Consider the following 11744-nt stretch of genomic DNA (forward strand, 5'->3'; position numbering starts at 1 on the left):
TGCGATTGATTGGGGAGAGAGTGCTAGTCTAACTGCCGGTACGGGTATGCGAATAGCTTATATGTCGTACTGGCTGCTTCATTGAATGTGTCGATCTGCATTCTATATAAGGAGTTGATTTGCATCCTTGTCTGGCAGTTAGCTAAGCGAGAAGCTATGATCGAGGAAGCCCCACCCAGTAGTACCTCTACTCTACTAGTCCTAGTACTAGATACTAGATAGACAGGCCGGTCACCGGTGGCATAAGATTCTTCTCTGCTTGTCTAACTCAAGCCAAATAGCAGCAATCACTCGAAATAGTCATATGAGGAACACATGCAAGTCCAGATTGAAAGATAAGGAATGCAAGTCAAAGCGGAAAGAAAGCCTTAGCTGGAGCAGTAGCCAGAGAAGCAAGAGCATCAAGGCAAAAGTGGTCTCAGGCATTCCAACTGCATGAACGTAAATCTTATCTATGTCACAGGTTTGATGATCGCTAACGCACACAAAATCAATCTCATAACATTTTTTGCAAGCAGAAGGAAAGAGAAAAATGAGTGAAATGAAGTGGAGCGAGGGGGAGGGAGGATCTACTTGGAATTGGCTGTCAGTGAATCCCAAGTATGACATAGATAGAGGAAAGAAAATCTATTACATGTCGAAGGTACTTCTGAGACCTTCCTTTCAAGCAACTATGACATAGATAGACAAATGCAAGTGTACTTCAAGAAACTAGCAAGCCTTTCCATTCGGATGAAAGGAATATCATCCTAATGAAAGCATGATTCTCCCTTTATCAATATTTGAGATGCCTGGTTGTGCCAATTTTCCTAGTTGACAATATGACTTTTATGCCTGACGGTAGCTCGGATCTTATGTTCTTTAGATGCCCAGCTTATCTGCCAGTTAGCGTATTGTGTTTCATACCACTCATCACTGACCAATGGTTTAGCTAACCCCTTGTCTGGCTGTAAAAATAAGAGGTTAGTTCACAACTTTGAAAGCCGAAGATGAAGCGAGGAAGTCAGCTATAGAGCATCAGATAAGGAAGATATTTAGGCAACCTAATTGACCTACCAGACTCTAAAGAAAGGGTACCACTTATTTGGAAACTAGAAACTTGCCGGTTTCCAAGCGAAGCTCGATGCTACTTTAACACAAAGGCCGGTGTCCATCATTGAAAGTGGCATCTCTGTTTGCGCACATTGGAGAAAGTGCTCTGCTAGTGAAATCGGTCCGTTGACACCAATAATTGTTTCAACCAAGGCTGAGCACTCTTCTCGAATTTTTGGATGCACTCTCGCTTTAAGTAGTTGAAACCTCTATGTGGAAAAGTTTCTTATTGCGAAATGAATGTCATTGTAGAAGCTCTCATTCAAACAAGGGCTTCCTATACTGTACTAAATAGAATCAGTGGACATAGAGCATGTCCCCCTCCTGACGTTCCCCTAGCGGGAGAACTATCAATAATGATTATTACTCCTTATGCATGTTTCCGCTCAACTCTCCCTTTAGAGCTACCCTTGCCTGAAAGTGGAAGAGGTAGATTACTAACCTACTGAAGTAACTAGTCTTGTCCGAAAGCCTCAGGCGAAAAGATAGCTTAAAAGTAACAAGATTCTGAAAGAAAGACAAGCCTTAAGGCAACTAAATCTAGGAAGGTTGGTTATAATGACTAGTCTTTCTTATCCGAAAGCAAGCAAGACAACAAGGGAGGTTTTAGGCAACTTGCTGGTTTCGAGATGGGTTTCCTTGCGAGTGTGTCCACTTGTTTTCCTATTCAATTTCTGGTTCCAATTTCAGAAATTTCAGATTCTTATTGCCACTACTTAGCATACACTAGTTAAAAGGTTAAATGGTTCATTTTTCTTAACTTTAGATGAGTTAGGTTCTTCATGCAAAGAAGCCAGGCGAAAAGCACACATGAAGATTATAAATAATATGTTAAAATCGAATCATCGACAAGACGTTTATCAGAGAGATTTTATTATGGGATACAATCAAAGGGCTCATAAAATTCAAAACTTGAGAAGTAAGGGAATATCAATGTCCTTTGTTGAACAGGGAGCGAACGGACGGCAAATGACTTTGATCTCATGCTGGCCTTTACTTAGGCTACTAATAAAGGGGTTAAGGTTTGACAAATCAAGATTGGGGCTTCGTTTAGCCGCCTATGTAGTAAGAACAACTATGAGTTTGGTATTGAATAGCCATAGTGAGTTCATCACCAGTGGCATAAGCAGAGGAGGCATATGCGGTGGGGAGAAAGGCAATTTACCTCACTTCTTACAATTCCAGTTGAACCCGCAACAAAGCCAGCGTTGCTTTCGTGGGATCAACTGCTCGTTTTCGATATAGAACTGGATAATCAAAAACAGCGTCTCTTTTTTTTTTTGGAATCGAGCGAGATGATATGCTGAAACGGGTGCTAGCTTGAAAACCGCCGCAGAACGAAGCAACGCTGTCGGTTGAGGCCTCACCGGGCTTTCATAAATCAGTCTCTCAACAATCAGTATTTCTTATGAATAGTAGGGCACTGAGGGAGAACTTATCGACGACAAAAAAAATGTGGTTTCTGTTAGAGGGTCCCTGACGCCACGAGTCAAATGGAATTGAAAAGACTTTTTATATTTATAAACAAGGTGGCATATCGAAAGTGCCTCTAGTCGGTTTAATCATGGAACATCCAAAAAGTCTAGTCAAATGCAAATATTATTATTATAATAATATGCACTAGAACATGTTATTGAATTGAGTGAGAGGTCCCTTTCTTTCCTACTACTGAACCCGAAAATTACGTAGATTGCTTTGCTTGGGATTCGCTAAGTTACCAAACCAACCCATGTCATTTCACACGGAAAATGGTTTGTTTTGAGCGTTTGAAGTGGATGAACAATCAGCGTAAGTAATTGAGTTTCATGCCATCATGTATTTCTGCCTAGCAGCGCTGGAATCCGCTTTCATGCATCTTGGTTGTTGGTGGAGAAGAAAACCCACCTGAAAATAAAGATTCTATTTTCAATAGTTTCAAAGGCATGAATGAGCGTAGCCTTATTCAAAAGGAATTGATAGGAAGACTTTTCTCTCTCCGATTATCTCCTACAATAAGATAAGAGGTAAGAAGCAAGGAAGACTATTTATGAATAGCCCTTTTCAGTTCCAATGCGGGGAATGGAAAAAAAGACTATCTTTCTTTCGGGGTCATAGATTAGAGAATTCCCTCTTTCAAGCTTCCTTATAGGTAGAAGAGTTAGCAAAGGTACAGACAGCCGATCTAGCCAGGGAGCAATCATGTCCGCTTTCGATTCAATATCTTTCTTAACACCCGAAAAATTATATGCCTCTATACTAGCGTGCAATGAAATGCAGCTATTTCTGACGGATAACTATGTTAGCTAGGCCACCTGCCTTATCAGGGTTTCCATCCAAACTAGTGCCTTAAATAGGAAGGCAAATGAAATTATGTGGTATGGTATCGTATATAAGAGAAAGCTTGCTTTTAGGAGTGATCTTTCGCCTTTATTGAGGAGATATAAAACAAGCTTACTTACTACTAAAGCGGCAAGAAGCACCTTCTTTATCAAAGTCAACTTTCTCCCTTTTTACTAGTAGTTGAGTGCTCATTATTGTTCGGATCTTGACCGGATCCGAGCTTCCCAAGCTCTATGATGTTGGGGAACTCTGCAAGGGTTTTACCACATTGTTAATTAACTATATTTGAGTCTTTGGTGTACTTTAGGATTATATTCCGAACCGAGGATTTGTGCTTGTGGGTCGGGGTGAATATTGTAGACCAGCGGATCTGGTGGTCAAAAACCGTTCGGACTTGGTAAGGGTTGTCGCAACACCTGTAGTAGGACAGAGGACTTATCATGATGCCCGCGAACCAATTTACAATGTCTCTGTCACTGACGTTCATTAAGCAGGCCATGTGGATTGGCCAGGGTCTTCTTTGGCTAATGAGACCTCGATCCCAAAGACTTTGAAGTATCTTTTTGATAGGTTCCTCTATTTGTATGGGGAATTCACTGCTGATAGATCTTGCCCCCGCTGCCTTCTGACCCGCGAGAGTATACAATGACAATGTCGGGGCATGAGTGCCCAATTGTGAGACTACCTGTTGAACGTCCGATGGCACCTTGCTCTGACCTGAGCTATGCAACAACGATATCTCCCTTGATCCTTGCCATATGTGCTTGACGGCCCCCCATAAGACGCTCACTTGGGGACTTCTTACTCTAGCTGTTCCAAGAGTCTCCACTAGTTGAACCATGCCCAGTAGTCTCCCGGTTCCGTTCATCTCCTTCGCCAGCTCTTTGATCGAGATACTATTACCTAGGTTCCTAAACTTTGAATGGATGGCGTAGAATAGGTGGCAAGCAGTTATATGGATACGGTGCTTTACCTGTAGACGCTTCTCCAGCTCTTGCAAGAATTATATGGGAGTCACCCTCGGAGGGACTTCCTGAATGACCATACTGAGGAATTCTACCGGACTCTGTGCAACTATGGTTGTTGATCTTGCAGAGTCTACCCAAAGGTTCAAGCCAGATTGTAGGAAGTGGGCGATACATTTTTGTATTTCTATGAGAAGCTCGACGGAACCCACGATTCCCAGTAGTAAGTCGTCGGCATATCGCGTAACAAATCCTTATTAAGTAATAGGTTTTTACGGGGGCCAGCTTACGGGCCAGACCTCTCTCTGACCTGATAACAAGTATCGCCTCCCCACCTAGCTCTATCAGCAGGCCCTTTCTTTTGCAATACTTAAAAGAGTCTCTCATGGCCCAATTATTATTACAACATTCTCTACCATAGAATTCGGACTTTCGGGTAAACCTGACGGCTTCTATGAAGAAGGCGGCGCAAAGGAGGCTTGAGGGATTGTTAAGGAAGGTGGCAAGGGCTGACGAAGGGTGGAAAACGAAAGGCATTTTCTGGTCCCCTGAGCTGGGGGGGTCCTTGTGGAGGGGGGTGCCATGACGAAACAAGAGAATGAAAGGCCGGTTTGCGTTGGATGCTCTTTAACCTCCCCACAATGATGGCTTTGTTGTCTTGGGGAGCATTGAAGCTTGCTTCTTCGTAAGACTTTTCTTGGTCATCAATACGACTTGTTCTTAATAGAACCGATCTTATTCTCTGAACAATCGGAATTTCGTACTTCTGTCGGATCCTCCCTATCTCCTGATCGACCTTGTGTAGGTAGATGTTGCCTGGTAGGGCCGATAGTAATACACTGTGTGGGATAAAGTAAGGGCCCTTCTCACCTCCTACGAGTCGTCCGGTGGAAAGACTTTTTGAATGGGGTAAAAGAACTTGGGATCGTCGATCTCTTCCTTAAAGATCGGGATGAGTCGATGTCAGTCGATGGTGTGAAAACACTTCCTAATTTCGAATTCCAACAACCAGCGAGAGGTTCCCCACTCTTCTTTGATCCGTCTTAGGACGGAGTGGAAGCCTCGACGCGAGCGGAAGTGCGATGTGTCTGGAAACTCGAGATCATAAATGGATTCGAGTACCATTCTGATTGCCTCTTTTATGATCCTTTCTATAGGTAGAACTACTGTGAGCGGTCTAAACTTCGAGCCTTATTTCTTTTTTCATATTGTAAAGGAGAGGAAAGCCCATTTTTTGCTCCCTCTATTGATAGAAAAAGGGCACTCCTGCCGTCATTTCAGTGACTCATAGGGCTTCCCTCAGCCTAATCTTTTTTGTTCTTGAGAATGATCGCCACTTCTCCTAGGACCGGAATGATTATCCCTGTCCGATAGGTCTACATCCATCCCTGAATGTCGTCGGGTATTGTTAACTTCCCCGCCATTCTTGTAACTGTCACTTGTAATCCACGTAGATGTGTCCACACCCCCCCTAAGTGGACGAGAAAGAAAGGATTTCTCGGAGCAACCCCCCAGGTTCCAGACCCAGGAGTCGACTTTCCCGTATGAGCATTCGGTACATATATCAGTCCATGGAAGAGTGAAAAGGGTCACCACTACTGAGGATTCCCCCTAATCTTAGATAGGTCGTCTGAGGGTTCACCGCGGTTCATTGTTGTGCTTACACATAAGGCTACTCTTTTTTTGAAAGCTCCGCAGGACCACCTACCACTAGTCTTCGGCCGGAGGGGTTTATTGCACAAAAACACCGGGGCGCAGGCTCCCAAAAAGAGAAGCCCAACGAATGTCAGATTCAAATCCCCGCACCTCATTAAGATCATATTGGCATACTCTCCCAAAAAAGAAAGAGCAGACCCCATTGAAGACGAGAGTGAGGTACAATATGGCCATTTCTGTCCACTACCCTTCTCACGGAGCCGTACGTGGACATTATCGCTCATACAAACTCCCAACCAACAAACAGTTAGCCTTACTCTACAAGGAATGGAAGTGTGGATGAATCGACATTTAATATAAGATTGTTGTTGTACACGATATCCATTTTAGTAGTCCTAGCTATCCACTTCACTATGTGGTAGAGTGTTCGTCCCCACCCGTTCGCAGGGGTACCTTCCCTTTTCATTGAGAGAAGTACTCAAAATTGACTCCCCTCAATTCGAAATCCGAAATAAGGGTATGGAGTTTCTCTAAGGAATGCTCTCCCATGGCGTTACGCGGATTCTCGAGGGCCTGAGCTCCCCCTCCCATCTAATCGCCCTACTACAAAATAAGGCGAGGGATCGACGCCTCACAGAGAACCCAACCTTTTCAAGTAGGGCCCGAAAGAAGTAAATCAAACCATTTTTCATATAAAGAAGATAAAAAAGGAATAGTATAGTGGCTAAGAAAGCTCCGGAGATTCTATGGGAATCTGAAAACGTCGAAGTAAGTTGTGGCTTATAAATAGGAAGATGAGGAGATAAGGGGCGAAGGATATTCATTATATTTGGAAATTTTTATGTTCATTCGCTCTGATCGCAGAGCGGTATACCCAAAAAAAAGAAGTGACTACCTTACTCAAGCAATTCTTCTTATTCTTATTCTTTCTTAGTTGAAGTTCCTATATTGGTTTTTTCTTTCTTTTATGAATGTTATAACTCCTAATTCTTTGGTAGCGGACCTCTTTGATAGTTCGACAGTTATACCCCATCTAACTCAACTATTCGACTGTATGGCTATTGTGATTGCGAGAGAAATGAGGGATGGCGCCTTCCTTTACCATCTGGCAGTTGAAAACAAAAGTGCTTCCAGGTACAGGGTTGTTAGGCTCATCCAAGGCGTATTTACGAAAGTAGCAGGGAACTTGACCATCAAGTTTGAAAAAAGCTGGCCAACCCTGTGTCACTTTCTTACGCCAGGAGAAAGGGAGATCAAAGAAGTAGAGGGCCGATACGCGAAGGATCAAATCATAGAGATAGCGGATCTTAAGAGGCGTAAGAAAAGGAACATCAGCAAAAGTAAAGAATCTTTCCTCTCCTTTCAGTCGAGCATGCCCGCCCTTTAGAACTTCCCTTCCCAAAGTGGGAGTAGGAGAAAGGAAAGTGCACTCGATCAATTACCATGCGGTGTCGTAAGACAAAAAGTCACCCGCAGGAGATTAATATCTTGGGGAAAGGCGTCTACTCTATGAACCAAGTTTTTTTGACAATGCACCAGCTTTATTTTTTCATCCTTGAGTAGCATTTACTTTCACTGATGAATAGGCGGATGCTTTAACATACGCGGATGTGTGACACAGAAAGAATAGATTCAGGTGCTCCTGAGTCAAGAGATTCTTCTCCTTAAGTTGCATTCTTGTAAGTACAGAAGGAATTCTCCTATCTCTGAAAAGATAAAGCTAAAAGCAATCTCTGGTATAGATATTGATATTGACCTGCCTCCAGGGGAGGTGGGTGGGATCAAGAGAAGCAAGGAAGGGCACATCATACTCTTCAGGGATTGTGTCATGTCAATTTTCATAGTGAATTTCTTGCGCATCCACCCTAAAAGAGAGAGCTCGATGCGGTGGGAAAGGAGAATCAACAAGATAGGATGATCTGTCCCAACTAACAAGAGTAGGAAGATTCCAGCTTTGAATCTTGTGCTTGACGGTGATCATTTCCACCACGTTGTAACATTATTTAGTGCTTTTTGTTTCAATGATTTGGAACCCTTCTTACTTTCTTTATTATATAGGGAAATTGTTTCTCTTGGTCTGCTAACTCCATAAAGGGCTGGTGGGTGGAGGTAGAGTCTCTAGTGCCAATGTCGATGAATCAAATGTGTCTGTTTATGGTATGGAATAGGAAGAGCAAGAATGTAACCGATATCGCTTGTCCTATCATCCGCGATGAGCTTCTTTCATTCGTCAGTATGGGGTTGGTAGAATCCTATGCTCGTATGTTTGAAATTACTATAGTCGCACCAGTCTTCCTTCCTTTTTAGTGCACATTAAACGGAAACCCTAATAGAGACTACCCACATGGTGATCAAAACTCTTCCGTCTCTGCTTCACTGTCAATTGATTGGCGCATGAACGAAGTTGTAACAGAGTATGTACGCGACGATCAAACACGGCTTTGCCAACTGCATGTGATAGGAAAAAAATAAAACTTGATCAGATAGTTCATGCGGGGCATTTCCCACCTCGCCTTTGATCTCTCCCTTGCCGTGTAGATAAATCTAGAAGAGCCTCATTGGCTTGACAACTGACAAACAAACCTTCCATTCTTATATTTACGTCACTTCTCTCTTTCTCGCATTGACCGGACGAAGGTTTCAAATGAGCATCCCATGGGGAAGCCATAGCTTGAACCTTCCTTCTCGCAGTCAGCTATATAACTCAGGCAGCAAAGGTTCGAGCAGGATGGCGGTTAGTTTTCCTCGTCTCTTTCTGGTAGGCGGCGGGAATAGCTCTTCTAGAATCAACATGGATTGAACAGATACTGGGAGTAGTCGTTATCATCTTCCATAGTAGTGATCCAGCAAGAAAGGGAAAGACCACTTAGCGCAGTGTAATAGGAAAGAGAGCGGCGAACACAACTTTCGTGTCACCAGAAATACTTTTTCGTTTATTGGGAGACTAAATGAAAAAGGCTTCGTCAAGCAGGCATGATTGTCACGTCGATCGACAGTTGAGAAATACTATCTCTGGGGCCCTTACTTCAGGGCTATCTTTCACCGTTGACAGACATGGTTAAACGTGCCATCTACTCCTGCTCTCCTAGAACAATGACAGTTTAGTCTGATTCCCCTTCCGAAAGTGCCATAACTCCTTCTATTACAACCCCTGAAAACTGGGCATTCGAAGCATCAATCTCATTCTATGCTTTATGCCATCTTCCTTATACTTTGACTATTAATTCATGTGCACAAACCTTCCTCACAAAGGAAAGCGGGAAAGTTATCTTTGCAAACAAAGGCCTTCTTCTTATACTATGGCATCTTGTCCAAAGCGAGCGGTCATGTAAACCCTTTGTCTATTCGGCTCTTTCCTTTAATAAGTACAATAATGTGATGCTTTCACGATGAAATACTGGGAATTTTTTATACTAGAGTCCCCCAGGAAATTAAGCCAATGATTGACTGTCCCTGCCTATTCTAACGTGGCATTCTATTCCTTCAAGTCCCACAGCTCTAAATGTGCCTATTCCTTCGACACCTTTCCATGGAAATAGGGGGAAAATGGCTTATTCCGCATCAAACTAAGACCGCTTATTCCAAGTAAGTGATCCATTGGCAAAAAGAGGGCCTTCCTCCTTCTTGCTTGAAGCTCTGTCAAAGAAGCATTCTATTCCGAAAAGGGTTAGGGCTAGGCTAAACCTCTTTCAAAGCCATGAAGTCCCAGAGCTCTTATTCCAAGAACTGGTGATATTCCCTTAACTTCAGATTCAATAGCACCAGTTATGAACCCCGAAAACAACAGGAAAGAGAGCATCGTCTACTTAGACTATCACACCGGCAACGAGAGCAGTAAGAGCAGATAGTGGAACAGAACTAGCAGCAGATAGGCATTCGGTTAGCTTGAAAATAGACTCGTAGTTAGCAATCAGATGCTTTCTCAACAACTATCTTTAGAATGTCCTATCTCTCTCTTCAATGCTTTAAAATGAGCTAGAAGGCTTCTTTAAGGCAGAAAAATAGGAGTTATAGTAGTTTCAGCTATTTGATTCAAATGAGCGCCCTCACTTCCTTTCCTTACTACGATATGCCCAAAAACAAAAGTGCAATATATCAAAGAGCGATGACACAAATTATCAGTGACCTCCTACATAACATATACGAGCCTTACGTGGATGATTTGGTAGTCATTTCAAAATAAAGAACCGACCACATCGAAAATTTACGCAAGGTCTTCGAAATGTTAAGAAAACATCAATTGAAGATGAACCCAAAAAATGTGCATTCGGGATCGGGGGAAGGCCTTAAATCAGTAGGGCAATAACATAGCTATTATTGACCTGACCCTCTTTCTTCAAGATACGAAATGAGTACCCGAAAACGGTTGTCCCTATTGTATTTTAGATGGAGTCATCTATAGGGCTAAGAATCTTACCTTTACTTAGAGAGGGATAGCAGTACCATGATCTTCCGTGCTCGTAGGTTGACTCATATATGCATCCCGACTAAGGTCTCACAAACGTGCACTTCCCTTATGCATCCAACCGCTTCACTAATATGAATAGGTTATACAGAAGGGTAGGTTAGTTATATACTTTTATGCGCCTTCTTTCTTCGAACCTTTTGGTATGTATTGCCCCCTAACTATATATCAGATCCACCAGACAAGAAACTTAATTCTGCACTGCTGCTGAGTCGTCAGACTTATCCACCAAGGGATTCGTGGAATTTCTATGGATTGCGTTGGGAGAAATCTACCAAAGCTAGGTAGATAGATAGACTCCTTTCCCGCTGCTAAGGGAGAGCAAGAAAGAAAATCAAATGATTTTTTTTAACCAGCGCCCTCTTTTGGGTATGCAGGTACTAAGGGTCCTCTTACTACCAACCAACAGACATCATCTGACTGGGTCTTGTCGGTATCAACAATAAGGAAGAAACAACCAAATGGAAATACCAACTAACTATGGCTCTTGGCCCAGACAACGTCCTAGGCATAGGGGAGATCAGAGCAACAGGGAATGCCTAGACGATGTTTTTCTTCCTGGGCTGCAGTAAGTAGATCGAGAGGTCATTCCGCCCCTTGTAACCGAATATGGGAAATATGTTCTCATAAAATCTTGCTCCAATCTGACCTAGCTGGCGAGCGATCCCAGTTCACGACAGAGAATAAGACAACAAGCGAGCGTACTTTTGTTCGCTTCTTCTCCACAAAGCACAGAAATTTAAGGATAACTGTAGGTCGGTGGCTACCTAAGGAAACTCCGATTCGATCCTCCCCCTGGTTGGGAGGCATCTACCTCATCCCGATCACAAGGAGAGGTTCACTATGATGGGGTTACTATTTTTTCCCTTAAGGAAAAATGAAATGCATAGGGGACCATCCTTTTGTTGCGGCATGCTCCTCAGATTTACGGATTTGCAGGGGGCCTCAAGCCCTACTTAGTTTTGCAAGCCTTTATCATTGTCAGTTAACTAAGTAGGGCCTTTTCCTTTTTGTTTGAATAACCCATTCTCATTATCTTTAATAAGTAAAGTAGGCAAACCTATAGGTCCTTAGTAGCATTGACAAAGAAGAAGGAGACGGTTGAAAGAAAGTGAATCTTTCTATTTTTCTTATAATTATATAATAATATAAAATAGAAAGAAATTTCTTATTATTATATATAGGCCAGCTTGACAAGCAGCCCTTCCTCTTGATCTGAGGTGCGAAGAGAAAGATTTTTTTTTTTA

The 11744-nt window shown here is 42.8% G+C and overlaps 1 protein-coding gene and 1 pseudogene across 1 annotated transcript; both read left to right on the top strand.

The window, feature by feature from the left end:
* Nucleotides 1-5768: 5768 nt before the first annotated feature.
* LOC117277252 (uncharacterized) lies at nt 5769-6392 on the top strand (annotated as a pseudogene).
* A 694-nt stretch (nt 6393-7086) lies between these two features.
* On the top strand, nt 7087-11344 carry LOC104098328 (uncharacterized). Its single transcript, XM_070179532.1, has 6 exons — nt 7087-7166; nt 7722-7803; nt 8091-8292; nt 10670-10756; nt 10854-10930; nt 11012-11344. The coding sequence occupies exons 1-6, from the start codon at nt 7087-7089 to the stop codon at nt 11342-11344; spliced, it is 861 nt and encodes a 286-aa protein (XP_070035633.1).
* The last annotated feature ends 400 nt before the right edge of the window (nt 11345-11744 follow it).

Source organism: Nicotiana tomentosiformis, chromosome 6 (assembly GCF_000390325.3).
Source record: "Nicotiana tomentosiformis chromosome 6, ASM39032v3, whole genome shotgun sequence".
Taxonomy (NCBI): Eukaryota; Viridiplantae; Streptophyta; class Magnoliopsida; order Solanales; family Solanaceae; genus Nicotiana; species Nicotiana tomentosiformis.

Coding starts and splice junctions, on each gene's coding strand:
- LOC104098328 (XM_070179532.1), top strand. CDS start 7,087: ATGGCTATTGTGATTGCGAGAGAAATGAGGGATGGCGCCTTCCTTTAC. Junction 7,804..8,090: donor TTGACCTGCCTCCAGGGGAG/GTGGGTGGGATC, acceptor TTTATTATATAG/GGAAATTGTTTCTCTTGGTC. Junction 10,931..11,011: donor CATCTGACTGGGTCTTGTCG/GTATCAACAATA, acceptor TCCTAGGCATAG/GGGAGATCAGAGCAACAGGG.